We start from the raw sequence: 15,593 nt of genomic DNA, 5'->3' as shown, positions 1-15,593 counted from the left end.
GTATGTCTTGTGATAATAATCCAAATCTACAAAGTAAGTAGTAACTAAAGTTTAATAAATACATTAAAGAGTGAAAGTACAATATTTGCTTTCGAGATGTAGTGGAGTAGAAGTGATGGAAATTGGAAATACTAAAGTAAAAGTACAAATAATAAGAAATGTAGTTAGTTACTTTCCACCACTGCCAATAACACACCAGTTGGGTCAAAGGAGCAGCACTACTCTTGTCATGTTATGAACTCTTTTTGCAGAAGTGTTTCACCTAACATGACAAGCCCAGAAAAGTTGAAAGTTGAAATGGCCAGAAAAGTTGAAAAGGTTCATGTGGTTAATAGCCTAGACTGTAGATCACCCGAGAGTATAAACATGAACATGGGATTGAGCGTAGCAGAGAGGTTGACAGAGGACGATACATATATCAACAGTCAGTTCTATTTTCAAGGCAGCTTAAGAGGAAGTAGGCTAGCTAACACTAATGACAGAAACAGGCAGGCATGCCATGGATCCATCCAAAATGCTACTGGCGAATTCCACTGTTCAGCACAGCTGAAGGAAAATATAATTAGGAACAGTGTACAACAGACATTTTGGTTAAATATGTCAGAATATCTTGTTATTTTGCAATGGAGACAAATATACGTAAAGATCTTTGTTGTGCAGATATGCTGAAATTATATACCTCATCAAATACAATCCATAGGTTCTGCAGAATATTGTGTGGCGGGCCCTGGCATATCGCATTGTGGGTCAACACAATTCCAGAACATTTTCCGTATCTTGGCAACAGCTGTCACCAGGCAACTGTTGTAAGTAGGGAGCCAAGACAGCCTACCAGCCTAATGAGTCAAAGTTCCGATATAAAAGCCAAGCTCGCGATCCCAAAACAGCCTTAATGAATAGCAGTGCTATGAGTAGTTCACATCATTCCAAGTGCCAACATAGGGCCCATTAGACTAGTTAAGTTTCCATAATAAAATGCTAAACAACACCTACATCGTAATGTTAAATCCTCTCTGTCATTTGTGACACCTCACTTGTAACAGACAAGATCTACATTGAGACTTTTACTTGGCCACAAGCCAAGTACTGTGTACTACATACTGGACAACTGACCACGTCTGCAATGAGACCTGAACCTGTTGAGCCCTATATTGTATGATGAATAGCAGATCTATAAGCTTACGTGTAGATCAAAAACAATTAAAGAATGGCAGCAATAGTAAGACAAAATGTGTAAGCTGTAAGTTGGCCCTATAGCACTCTTGAGGTATTTAAAGTGGTGTGTGCAATTGGGTACCTACTCTAGGGATGTTTAAAGTAAATCGTTAAGAAATTCTTCAATTAAACGTTACCACCTTGGTAACCACAGAAACGTCTCTGCTTTTGCATGTGATGTGACAGACTCATAAAAGATGCTATTGCCTGGCCCTGTATCTCAAATAGTCTAATAGATATTTGATTAAGGAATATAATATGCCTTTTGTATTGTTTCTTTATATCAGCAACATTTAGATTTTTGTAAGATATTGAGGGGGAAAAAGCAGTTTATCAACTAACCAGTTAATCGATCGATAAGGTTATCAATGATCAATTCATGGATTAATCGATAATTGACATCCCTAACCTACTCCATTATCTACACATTTCCTGCTGGTATGTTTTCGGGCACCTCAGTAGCCCTTGCCACGCAAAAACTACAAAAAGACTACAAGTGGTCCTGAGACCGGCCATCTTAAACCGGAAGTAAGAGTGCATCCTGTCCGTCGATCAATCGCGTCCCGAAATAGCATGCAATACGATAATATGCTAACCTTCATCTAATTTCACCAAATTTTAGGATTAATTCCGAGATCAACTCCGCTGAAGATCAAGGCCATTATGGGACTCTATGGAGATCGGATGACCGTTTTTTGTTTTCTCTCGTCCGTTTGAAAATGGATGCCGGTTCAGGCCATAGGCGGCTGCCGTAAGAGGCCTGCCGTAAACAGGGGTCGTAAAACGTATTTACGGTGAACAAGTTAAAATACAGTAGAACGTATACATACGTGTACCGCGGGAAATGTTAACAAAACAAGTCAAAGAGAAGCGAAGTTGATCATTTGGTCAATAACATGGCTCCCCAGGGGAACAGAAGTGGCACATTTACTGCAGGGACACGCCTCCTTTGACCCTGTCCACTAGCCTGTCATTAAATGAATGAATAGAATCTGGTGTGGACAATACAAAGCAGGACGTAATCATGACAAAAACATCCTGATGAGGCTTCGTCTGGTGGTGCAATCATCACAAAATGAATAATTAACGACTAATAACAACAAATACAATGTCTTCGAAGGAAATGGCTGATCTACAAGCTCACAAATTGACACGTTGTGGAGCTTGTTATATTTGTGTTATATTTAGAAAACTTGGTTCGGTACGGTGAATCCTAACAACCTAATGATGGCTTCCCAGACAGAGAGACAAATTGTAAGTCATTCGTAAAACTTTTGTTGACGTCGCCTGGCTCCACTCAACCCCTCAGCCAGGCTGAAAGTGATGTGAACGCCAGCAATAAACTTCTCCTGCCATGAAATGAAATTCATGTAAACACAAAGGGCAGACTTCAAAAGAAATGAGGCATTTCAAGAGGATCACGTGACGAGGAAAACCAAAGTCATTATGGCCTAAAACAAAGACTGAACAACATGTGGAACCATATGTGACATGACGGGACTGGAGCCCCGCAAAACAGGATTCCCATCTAGGTCCTGCAGAGCTAGAGAGAGAGGTGGAGGGAGGGGGGGCATCTTTTCTCATTTCCACACTGAGATGCAAACATGGTCCCACCCCGTAGACAAACAGGGGGAAGCACTGCAGGCCTCTGGGGAATTCAATCACTTTATCAGCACCGCACAGTACTTTCCGTAATGGGAACACGCGTCTCGTCCACGTCTTTGAGAAAAGGTTGCAACGTCGCCGAGCACGGGCCCAACTCTTGAGAACAACATCTTACTGAATGGAAAGGTTGATTTATTTGTGCTCAGGACAGGGAGAGAAAATGGAAAAGACAAAGGGAACATTCCTGAGGGCAGCTGTTGGACAGAGCTGCATTGTCATTTTGTAGAAGGGCTTGTTTCGGGAAGTGAAACGAACGGCACTTGGTGAGTCTCTGGACGAACGAGAGACGAGACCACCTTGCAAACACCGCTACAAGTGCACAGACAATGCAATTTTCACGTCACACTTGAAAGTTGAGTGTCTGTCTGCAGCACCAGGTTTTACCAGAGCGCACGCGCAAACAGAGGGCATTAGAGTGCAGTTGTAAAGAAAGACCTTTAAACAACACATGTTGGCCATGTCGGTTGGGGCCACGGGCAGACACGGATGGCAAAACACAGACCCCTCACGGTGACTGTTCTGCTCAGGGGAGTGAAAACAACTCTGAACTGACTGCTGCTGCGTTGCTGTCTTTGTTTAAATGTGTTGTATTTTCTTAAATTGGCGCGATAATGTGTTGTGTATACATGTATTGGGCCTTGGAAAAGAAAGCATGGCTGTAGGATCTTTCTTAGCAAATGGAGGAAAAACATGCTACGAACCCTGGAATTATAACCAGCTCAAATATATGGACAGTCAGCCAGCATAATCTTCTAGGCATTAAAACGTTTATCTGCTCTACTCAGGCAAGACTACATAACTGCAACGTCTTGGCTGTTGTCCTCTGATGTCATCTCTCTCTCTCTCTCTTGCATTCTCCTCTCTGCTGTAGGTCATCCCTTCAGTCCATCATGTGTTCTTCTAAATCCTAACAGTTTTCTGAAAAACCTACTGTATGTTTCTATGTCACTGGTTCTCAAACATTTTCATGTCAAGGACCCCGAAAATTATAACTCAGATAATTTGGTTGCAGGGACCTCCCAGAAGAATATGCGTGTGAATATATGCTGTGAAAGAATATATATTCAAAGATGTGCACACGGTTTTCACGATTTTCACAAAAATAGCAGATCTACAGTACAAGCTTGTAGCTAATAAAGTTTAAAACAATGGTTAAAGTGGTCAAAAGCCATGGTCACACAGATGCGTTCCAGGTCTTAATGGCTCAAATTAAGCCAAAATCATATAATCTAAAATATCATTTTGCAATCCTATGAATTAGAATTAGGAGCCCACACATTTCCGGGGTACATGAATCGGTGATAAGGAGGCGATTTAGGGTGTGAAATGACGGTAGATGTTATCAGAATGAGACGCTTGCCATGTTGGCCCACAGGAGAGTGCCCAGCAACAACTGTCGACTCTTGAATGTTTGACAGTAGCTCCTGAACACGATCAAACAAGCCAGCTGATCAGAGTTGGAGGTCGTCTTGCAAGACAGTCCAGGCCTCTGTCAACAATATGCTATGTAGTATATACACATTGTCGTGCCTGACGTCAAACATCCCATGACCGACTCAACAAATCATTCGGGATTTCTAACGCCTGATTACATCATCCAGACTTTGCTGAAGCCTGCCAGTCCGGATTTATTGGATTCTTCATGGTACTGTGGGGACTCGGGAGGCCATCAAGCGCTACCAGGCAGCGAGACTGCACGGAAAGAATGGTAAGAACACAGAGATCCCCATGATCTAATCCTATATACGATACTTCATTGTATGCCAGTTGTCGACCGATATTTGTCTTTTTGTATTTTATAATCGAGTACCCAATTAAAAAATATAATTATTTTTAATTCTATGGTAAAGCCGGTCCTGCTGTACGGAGCAGAAACCTGGAGAACAACCGTAAACACCATGACAAGAATCCAGACATTCATAAACAGAAGAATCCTCCGAATTCGCTGGCCAAATAAAACCAGTAAACCAAGAACTGTGGCAGCGAACAAGTCAACACCCGGTGGAGGAAGAAATCATCCAAAGGCGCTGGCGATGGATCGGCCACACTCTTCGCAAGCCTGCATCTAGCATCACGAGACATGCCCTGTTCTGGAACCCACAAGGGAGAAGGAAGACCACGAAACACCTGGCGGCGTGACCTGGATGCAGATGTGAAGAGATCTGGCCACACATTGGGACAGCTGGAGAAAATGGCCCAGAGAACCGGGATGTCTGGAGAGCTCTTGTTTGTGGCCTATGCCCAAAGTTGGGCTATAGGCGTAAGTAAGTAAGTAACCCAATTATTATTATTTGGGAGTGGGGGTTTGATTATTACACGCACACGCAAGCACGCACGCACATGCAGCCCCTGTCTGTCTCTCACACACGCGCATAAAACAAACACATCACGGACGCCATCACACACGTTCGTGCGCGCACCGCGGGACAGACACAAATCAAAACAAACACACGCCCGCAGTCATGTTGGCTCATGAGCTTGAGCCATTTCCAATGTGATGATCCAATTCAGACTGATGAAGGAACATGAAAGGATTATTACGTTTTGTAATAATACGATCCAATTAAATGTAAGTGGAGTAAATTGATCAACCATTGGTAACTTACTGTAGGTATAAACTAAATATTATGAAATTAATTTTTATCTGTTTATCAAGACTTCATTATTCATCACTGAACTTTAACTCAACTACATGCACAAATTTGGGCATGTACAACTTCCTGGTCTCAACTGCGCATGTTTCTTTCCTTCCATGGAGTACCATGGCGTCCACCATACGGTCTTCGCGTCTCGTCCTCTTTAGACAGTCCTTGGGGTTGAGGAGGAAAAGGTAGTTTCAACTCAACTTAACACCTGCATTGTTTGAGCATTCCATCATTGTAAAGCAGTGCTTCTACAGCTCATTAGCCAGTCTGTCTCAGTTAAACAGACAATTACTGGACCATATAGTTTGTCTACATAGCTGTGTTGTAGTACACAGCAAACCAAACACAAGCTAATTGCTGAACAACATTGCGCTGTCTCCTTGAATGCTTTCAGTTGTTCTGTTCCATCGTCAGCGATGCTCGTAAAGAATGAATCGCAGTTAGGACATTTTCACAGTCTCCATGGCCTTGAATTCAACCGCTGCTCATCTCATCGGCAGACACGTCGAGACATGACAGATGTAATTCAGCCCCATTGTGTTGGACTCGAAGGGGTATTTCCCTCATCATGCTGATGCCTCAGCTCTGATCCCCCCCTCCCCCCTACAGACGGCAGCCTCAGGTATTTCTCCACACCTCACCCCCCCCCCCATCTGACCCTCATTGTGTCTAAACCTCCGAGGAGTGAGTGAGGCTGGCGCTCGAAAGCAAAGTTGCGTTCCCAGATTCACGTTTCAGAATGTGCCATCGGTGCCAGCCCGCCACAGAGGTAAGAGGAGACGAGAAAAATGTGACTGTGAACATCACTGAGGAGGCTCGAGGGCGAAAGGAAACTCAAACCTGTGGTCACCCTCCAGTCACCTTCACCGGCTCACCCCACCTCCTCACCCATCCACCCCATCCATGACATTACAGTTGATGTGGGGAGGGGGGGGGTTACAATTAAAGTCACTTGACAATGACACATGGTGTAAAGATCAAGGGAAATATTCCTAATCCATCAAAGGAAAGCCCATACACTTTCTTAACATTCTTTTCATTTCTCACATGTTCACACGGGACTCTGTGGTCCGTGCAAAACCTCAAAAGCAGTACGAATACAATGTCTTATTCTTCATGCAATCAGTGATGAAAACCCAAACTGTATAATGTGTACAGTATACTAGGCCTAATGTAAACTCCACACTAGAGGGCTTTGTTCACGTCGCTAACGGTATTTAACTAGAATGAAGACCTATTTTTCCACTCCTGCCCAAACTAAGCTGTTAATACATGTGCTGATTGAACGCAATAGGCAAATTATCGTTGAAAGCGTAAGATGTACTACAGCATAAAGGTTACGCATGATCTATTAAATGCTGAGTCCAAAATTACAGGTGGCATTGATATTTGACTCATTTTACTCCCGCATTACACAACTCAATCTACTGTAAGAAACCACTACTTTAATCAGCAAAAACATATATTTTTAAAGATTTATTTTAAGGCATGCTTTACTTTGACAGAACAGTGAGAGGAGACGGGAAGAAGAGGATCCATCATCCAGGTGATGTGATACATGTAACACAGATCCAGAGATGGATTCAAACCCATCACAGTCACAGTTTTGTCATCAGCACATTACTGACTTAATCCCCGAGAAGGAGTCCCAACACAAAAAGAGCTTTAACAACCTTCCCCCTTCTAAGTATTCCCATGAGAAACACAGTTCTCATGACTCTGGCCCCGTGGCCATATTTGGCACACTATAATAAGCCACTAAACCCGACATATTTCAGCCACATTTGAACAGGTGTCCTCCAAACAAGGCTGAGGCCCAAGCCTTAGGGATCAGGGTATCCCCCTTTCTGTGGTTCCACTAACTGCAAAGAGGTCTGAGGGAAATTACATGGTTTAGAATAACTGTGGCAATTTCCACTCACAGGCTCTTGCAGGCTTCCTCAAGTTCATCTCAATTTGTTTTTCATAATATTCATCCCGACATGCTAATCCGAAATGGCGAGAGACATGACAGTAATGAAATGCATCAAAGCTGGTGTACATGGTGTAAAACATGGAACGAATGACCAAAATATAAGTCATGCAATCCTGGCAGAACAAGATGACTTTACAGTCATAATAAAGAAGATGTAAGATAGCCACTTGCATATTGCAACAACGGAATAGGAAAGCCATTGAAACTGTTAGCTATACAATGTTATGGCGTCACTAAAAAGACAACGTACCCAACATGACCTTGGATAAAGCCCAGCCAGCCGTTCAAGAGATGGGGAAACCAGGCCCAGGGCCAATAGCCTACAGCAGTTACACCTTCACTATTATGTGGATCCATTAAAGAGTGCATCAAAGTCTATAACAATAATATCTGTACAACACAACGCTACAAAGACAAGTTGTTACAATCTTTCATTCAAATCGAACCATGACTTGAGGAATTTGTGTTGCTGCATATGACGCAGTAGGAAGCAAGAGAGAATATAGAAATTAAGAGAGATAAAATCATGTTCTAAGCGGCAGCCTTAATGTAGACCCAACCGTTCCGTCCATGTACACTTGGCAGAGTCATTGTCATTTTGTTGACCTCTCACCCACAATGGCCTTTTTGTTACATTGTTCTCTATCTTGTTCTGTGAATGTTAGCTTTAAGTGTGATTTGCTTAATTGCCTGGAACAGAGCTGTTGTGTGGCAATTCCCGCTCCGATGGTTAATGTGTGTGCCTGTCCGCTTGAGCTGCAAGCTCATTACCACTTAATGTTGGCTGCTGATTACAAGTAGCTATGCAGACACACTGTTACAGATTAACAAACACTGGCTTTGGGCCATGAGAAAATGTACGATATCATAAATCACAATATGTTTGACCAAATGCCTCGATATATAGACAATGTTGTGACGATAATCGTCTACAAGACTCTACATGTGTTGTGATGTGATGCGACAACACATGAGATTGGCTTTGAAAACGCATGAAAGTGTAAAATAAGGCCTAAGTAATTAAAACCAGGAAAAGACAACAACATACCATATCTCAATATTACTAGCCTTGGCACCCAGAGAGAGAGAGAGAGAGGGAGAGAATAGAGTTATATATCCATAATATAGTGTGTGTGAGAGAGAGAGTGAGAGAGAGAGTCACACTCAGAGGCGGCAGTGAGATGAATGCGCCGGTGAAACGTTACGTTAGTCCATTATCTATTTTATCCCCTTTATTCTGACCTTGTTTATGGTGAGAAGCCTACTTCACACAACAAGTACTCAAGTAGGCTTAATAAATCCCATTTTGGCGAACTGAAAGAGCTCTAGCACTGTGCACTAAACACTCAAACACCAACTTTATACACTTGATGCAGATCTAATATGTAGGGCTTGTAGGCCATCACAATCAAAATGGCGCCGGTAGGCGTGACAGCCTACCGTGACGTCAGCCTTGCATTCCCTATTGGAAGATCTGTCATAGAAAGCCCACTTCCTTGTCTTTCACTAACCGATAACAGTGCAGGTGGCGTCGCTCCAAATTTGGTGACGTCAGTGCTCTCCACTGTTTTCTACCGGGGAGGGGAGAGGAGGAGGGGGCAGGGGGTGCTCAGATCTGTGAACCAATGGGATCCACCGCCTGTTTTCGACCGGCACCCACCCACCCCTCTAGACCAGAAAGCACACAGGCTGGGCCAGGCAATATCTATAGTCATATCCTGAAATCAATTTAATATTGATATATTGCCCAGACTTCTTAAAGTCACTGGTCAGGTCACTGTGAGGACATTAAATTCAATTGAAGAAGCCACATGAAATACAGCACGGGTACAACCGAGAGCACGAGGACAATGGGAACAATGCCTTGACCAACTGAGCATCCTTGAAGACTGCATAATTTGCATCCATGGGTAATCAGGTCAGCTGTTTAATCATGGGAGACAGACTGTGACTGTGTGAGGAGGAGGAGAGCACAAGACCATGTGCACCGCTGCAGTACCGCCCGTGGAGACGTTGTTGGGTGAAATGTGAAAACACACAGTATTAACAACTTTAACCCTGGCTGGCACTGGCAGCCATTATTTTGGGCATGGCGAACATTTTCAAAAACGTTTTCAAGTATAGCAGGTGATCTACACGCTCAAATCACACGTCGTGAGACTCTACAATGGCTATTTTATTTCCAAATCATTAGTGTCACTACACACACATATTGAAAATGTCCTCCCAATGTTCCTTTCATACTTTAGTTGGTATGTACTGTAAGGGGGCGGCAGTGACTCAGAGGTAGAGAGTGGCAAGTTTGCTCTGAAGCCCTATAATTGCTCCCGATGTGCAGGTTGGTGCCTTGCATGGTTTCCTCTGCCATCGGTGTATGAATGTGTGTGTGAATGGGCGAATGTAAATGCACAATCTATGTAAAGCGCTTTGGTTAAAAGTTCTATATAAATGCACCATTTACAATTTTGTGAGCAGAGTATCCATTTATATACCAAAGAGAGAGGGGGAAAAAAACTTGCTGATACAATTACATTTATAGAGCACATGATAGTTCAGCTGAGGTGTCCATGTGACATGAGGGGCAGTTCATCCTTCCCTCGCTGTGGAGGCACATATATAGTAGGTAGCGCATACATAGCCAGTAGAAGGGTATTTTGCTGACCTGCACACTTCCATTGTTCCCCGCCGCGTTCTTTATGACTGTTGACTCCATAAAGGACCACCAGGCCCCTTTCAACACCCCGAGCAGTGTGACATGAAACATTAGAATGATGCTTAGCCTCCTTCACCCTGCAAGCCACACGATGTAGCAGTGCAGCACGCGCGAACACGCACGCACTCACACAGACCTGTCTGTGCGCCGTGGTGGTGATGATGAAACTTTTACTCCAACATCATGCTGTGACTAGGCTACATTTCCCCTACACTGCCTGACACCAAAAAACTACAAACACTTTTTGATGCAATGTAATATATAGTACAGCTTGTTAAGAGGAATGCTGGTCTGACGGGGTGTGTAGCACTGCACACAGCACACCTGAATGGTTGTGGCCCCCAATGCACACACACACGCACGCACGCACGAAAAAATGTAATTGACTTAAAGCTGAATGTTACAGTATATAAGTAGCGTATAAGTGTTCACATCAGTATGAACCACTTAATATGGTTATGGTCCATATCTTATACAATAATCCCTTGCACTGATATTCAAGGTGGGACAAAAACATATAAGTTTGTTTTTTAAGAAAACTGATGGGTTTAGCATACAACCAAACTCAGTCCCTGTATACATTCAAATGATGAGCTCAGCAAGTGGATATTGAGCATTATCTGTACTGTTACAGTACTTTATCATGACTGGAATGAACGTTAATTTGACCACTCTTAACTCTGTTAAGACTACTTCAGTGATAAAATCAATCAATCAATCAAACACTGAACATTTGCTGCTGAGCATTTATAATACAAAACAAGTTCCGTGCCGGCGTGCCCAACGTTCCATGCAGACTAGAGGCTAGACTAGAGCAATTCGTCCATCATTCAAATCACAACCTCTCTCTCCAGACTAGAGTCCAGACGCGTTGTCTAATCATCATCACAGTTGAAACGGTTATGACAAAGTATAGCAATTAACGTGCCCATTCTGGTGGTTATACATTTGTAGCAAACAAAGATATTAAAACAAATACAAATAATTAAAATAAAATAAATAAATTAAAAATCGCACTATTTACCTGTTTTCTCCTTTTTGTGAAGGTGGAGGGTGCAGGACTGTCTGGTTGTCCTCCATCTCCACGACACATTTTGTATTCAATTCAATCTCTGCGGGAGACAAGTTTGTTTTTTAAAGTTAAATGTTGCTGAGAAAGTACGTAAATCTCCCTTTAAAAGCTTGTGGTACAGATTTACCCATCTAAACTTAACTACCCTACACTACTAATGTTTATATGGCCCATATTTCATGTCGCGGACTGGGATGATGTCTTTGAAAACTCCCCGAACGGGGAACGAAAATGTATAAGGATAGCCTTCTTAATACTCAAATCAAAGGCCCATCAAGTGAAACTGGCAAGCATCATTGATGTTCACTGACTGTGCACTTACCTCTGCGGTTCATAGGCCGAACTCTCACTGCAACTTTTACCTTAGTATCCGACATTTTCGTCCACTTTAATGACTCCCACCCCTGCCTTGTCTGTCTATATGCAAGCGAGCTATCAACGCGTATAGCTGTAGTCTGTCTGCGAAACCCCCCCGACGAGAAGCCCCAGATTTCTGCCGAGGGATCAAAGGCAGAACGCCCTAACGAAACAACCCCGAACACGTCCGGGCCTCGAGGACAAACGGTAAAAATGCGTTCATTGTCAGTATAATATCCATCCAAACGGGCTTCTCGTGCACATCCAACTGTGTATTCCAGCCCCAGACAGCATCCCAATAACCGCCATCTTCCACTGGGAGCTCCACTGCGTGCTAGTGTCCTCCTCTCTACGACTGGACGGCTAGTGTGCCAAAGGGGGGAAAAAAATCTCCCGATGCGAACCGTAGCCTACTTGAGGGGAAACCCGTGTGGACGTTCAACTTAAAGACAGCCCAGTCCCAGCCTGTAACAAGTTCATGTTATGTATGTAACCTACATCACAGCATAAACTATAAAGTAAACCAGTAAGTGGAACTTTTAATTAAGATTCATGCAGCATGCTCCATATCTCTCTCTCTCACACACACACACACACACACACACACACTTGTTCTTGTGTTGAATTATACTTTATTTTTCATAGACATGACATGGCAGATGAGCAGCATTGTACTTATTCACTCATTTTGAAACTTGGCCACTGGCCAGCAGACAATTATTCGCACAGCCTATGATTAGGCTATATGCTTGATACCATAGGCTATAGCCTAAACCATAATTACTGTACTGATAAATTATAAATATAGCTGTATTTCATATGAAACACAACTGTACCACCCATATACCATATATTTCACCTACTCTCCTGTGCAAGTCATGTGGACGTGTCTTGCCTCGTCACATGTCCTCTAGTAGACTCATAGTCTACACACATATCATATGTCATATTATGTGTCGTTATGTCATAGGTATAGCATCACATTTAGCTGCAGTATTAAAGTCCTGCCTGATTCATCCCTTGTAGCACAAAGGTGTTGCTTTTCCGTCAGTTAAGCAGTGGTTTTCAACCAGTGGTCCTTGAGGGGGTTCCAGGTTTTCAAATGGTGGTCTGTGGTTCAAAGTAAGTAATGGGCCTTGATATATTTAAAAAAGTTGAAAACCACGGAAATAAAGCATACATCAGGCATAAGTCTTCACTGCATGATCACCGCCGTCTAAAATGGCGAGCGCGCAGCCTGGTGCTGTTGCCAATGCCACCAACCCAACCGGATGCACCAATGACTCTCTTACGAGGGGAACGAGTTCCTGCAGGCCACTCGGGATCTTTCCCAGACTCCAAACCATCCCCCGCTGGGAGTCGATCACGATCACGTCTCCCTCCCTGTCGAAAGCGACCGCCGACACGCACAGCCACACCTTTGACCTCAGGCTCAGGCTAAAACTGTCGGTCTGGCAAAGTGGCCGGAAGTCTTTATCAAACACCGTCAACCTGGTGGGCTGGAGATGCTGCCCTGGAGGAGGAAGTGTGGCACCATCACCATCCAGATGTTCCACTACCACTACGTGGCCTGTCGCCCGGCAACAGGCCACCGCTCGGGGACGCTGCAGCTCGGTAAGGACGGCCTTGCTCGTCAGTGTCTCACCGCGAGCGTAGTCCACTGTGACCTGCCACAGGGAGCCAGCCTGGTTGTCGGAGACCAGGATGTGCCCATAGACGTCTGTATCCACACCCCACGGCAGCCGGAAAGAGTCATTAACTGTCAACACGTGGCTTCCCCTAGAGGTGAAGACCTTCACCGCGCTGTCCCCCGCGTCGGTCACCACCACGTAACCGCTGGGGGTCACTGCCACATCCAGGGCGTAGCAGATTTCTCCGAGGCCTCGTCCCCTCCGTCCAAAACTGTGCAACTTCCTGCCTTGAGGACCGAAGACCACTAGCCTACGTTCTCCGTCGTGCACCACCACGGTCGTTCCCGATGAGCCGAACATGGCTATTCCCGTCGGGTTGATCAGCGTCCCCCAGCCACCAAATGCTGAGCACAGACGCAGGGCCCTGGAGCCCAGGCCCCCGGCCCAGCCGCTGCCTGCCTTCGCCCTGTGGGAGACAGGGGATCTGGGGCAGCACTTGGACAGCAGCAGCTCCTGGAGGTCAGAGAGGGCACGGCACGGGGAGGTTGCGTCAACATCACACAGCCGCCGACAGAACGGGCACTCCAGCTTCCTCAGGAGAGGGTGTGACAGGGCACGGACGCATTCCAGGCAGAGCACATGGCCACAGGGATTAAGGTTCTGGGGCCTGCGCTCGCTCTGCTGAGAGCTGAACTTCTCAAAGCAGACCTTGCACTCCAGCAGGTTGACCTGGACTTCTCTGAGGGTCACTTCTTCTCTTGTTGGAGGGCTGTGAGTTGTGGATCCAGGAGTGTTAGCCATGGTAGACATATCCTTCACGTTACTGGCACTATGAGCATGACATGAAGTGCTGCCGTCAGCTGAGAGAAAGACAGAGGAACAGATATGGAGAGAGACAGACAGACAGACAGATAGAGAAAGAGAGAGAGCGAGAGAAAGCACTGTATTTACAAGTGTCTGTGACAAGGCCTCCTCCAGTAGGCCCCAGACGGTCATGTGACAGGAAGAGTTTGCATAAATATACTCCAAGGATCTTTGCTGCCCTCCCTTGGAAAAAAATATGATGCACAGATTGAAATAGTTAAAACTATAGCCCTTTTACCCCCCTCACGCCCCCATGACAGGACAGTAGCCCCTTTTGCCATGATGCAATCATTCAGAATAATTCTCAGTAAACTTCATCTGCATGTTAACTACATTACATACTCATCTATAGGTCTATGTCACACTCCCGACACATGATCCTCCTACTTAATGCCTCCCCTCCCCTCCCCTCCCCTCCAGAGAACATCAATAAACAGCTTCTTGAAATCTATCTTGTCGTAGGTCAGTTGCGAGGCAGCTATTTTAGTCTGTCATTTCCCTGGTGTGCAGACCGAGTGAAATGTGATGCCTCTGAATCGTAAGAGCAGCTCCGGAACCAGCCAATCCCACGTGGCTTTGCTGCTGCAGAGCGCTCTCCAGAGGTCAAACAAGGTGACTCCAGAGAGACTTCCAATTGTATGTGCAAAGTTGCAAACGGCTTTGTTGTTGACAATAACAGACTACTAACAAAAAGGTAAATGTGTAAATGCAATAGAAAAGTAATGGTGTTCTATTCAATAGGTTTAATGGTTACATTTCCAAACTGGAAACCGTATATAAAGCATGTACACCAAAACTATGTAAACAACGTTACAACTGTGCTGCTGAGTGATGCCACATGCTGAAGTCTTTCCATAGCTGTTGTCTATCGTTATCCAAGTCAGACACATGGAAATAACGTAACGTAGGTAACAGTGTCCCATTTAAACTGAGTGGCTATATTGTAGGCTGATCAATTCTGATGGTGTTCTGATTAATTGAAAATGGAGGACCATTGTGCTTTTCTGGGCGTATCAATCCTCTTAGCAGACTCCCTTTCATGTCTTACTAAACCATAACCTTTTATTAATTTGCATACCAACTATAAGAAGGTCTGTCCTTCTGCCTGGAGCTAATCTTGTAAACCGCTGGAGTGCCAAACCTCTGCCAACAGGCCACATCATTCTTCCCACTTAATTATTTTTAACCATAAATATTCAATTTCATCATGTTCAAGTTCATCGTGGAAGTCAATGCGTCTCTGGTCAGTGTATGTAACCTTGCACAAACTTGCAGTTTATGCATTATAGATGTCATAGACAATAGACGTCATGGATCACTATGTCTGGGATCTACAGTACAGCCTCACAGTTCCCATGTGGATACCCAGATGAACCATTTTATAATTCTTTCTTTAGACAGCATAGCGTCGTAGAGAGACAGAAAGTGAAAGGCAGACTGTGTGTGCTGCAGAAAT

The 15,593-nt window shown here is 44.4% G+C and overlaps 2 protein-coding genes across 7 annotated transcripts in view; both read right to left on the bottom strand.

Annotated features, from left to right (window-relative positions):
* kif13a (kinesin family member 13A) overlaps positions 1-12,094 on the bottom strand; it is a 74,681-nt gene extending 62,587 nt beyond the window's left edge. For all 6 annotated transcript variants that reach the window (XM_080767670.1, XM_080767671.1, XM_080767672.1 and 3 more), the window contains exons 1-2: positions 11,608-12,094; positions 11,238-11,325 (exon numbers count right to left, since the gene is read on the bottom strand). In XM_080767670.1, coding sequence (XP_080623796.1) covers positions 11,238-11,325; positions 11,608-11,662 — 143 coding nt within the window. In that variant the 5' untranslated portion in view covers positions 11,663-12,094. The remainder of the gene's footprint in view (positions 1-11,237; positions 11,326-11,607) is intronic.
* Positions 12,095-12,275: 181 nt separating this feature from the next.
* On the bottom strand, positions 12,276-14,262 carry LOC308318220 (E3 ubiquitin-protein ligase NHLRC1-like). Its single transcript, XM_080767676.1, has one exon. The coding sequence runs from the start codon at positions 14,081-14,083 to the stop codon at positions 12,824-12,826; it is 1,260 nt and encodes a 419-aa protein (XP_080623802.1). The 5' UTR covers positions 14,084-14,262; the 3' UTR covers positions 12,276-12,823.
* Between the last annotated feature and the right edge of the window lie 1,331 nt (positions 14,263-15,593).

The sequence above is a fragment of the Protomyctophum bolini genome, assembly GCF_963924005.1.
Source record: "Protomyctophum bolini genome assembly, chromosome: 7".
Lineage (NCBI taxonomy): Eukaryota > Metazoa > Chordata > Actinopteri > Myctophiformes > Myctophidae > Protomyctophum > Protomyctophum bolini.
Note: the sequence above shows the minus strand (reverse complement) of the source record. Positions and strands in the feature narration are given on the sequence as shown.

Coding starts and splice junctions, on each gene's coding strand:
- LOC308318220 (XM_080767676.1), bottom strand. CDS start 14,083: ATGTCTACCATGGCTAACACTCCTGGATCCACAACTCACAGCCCTCCA.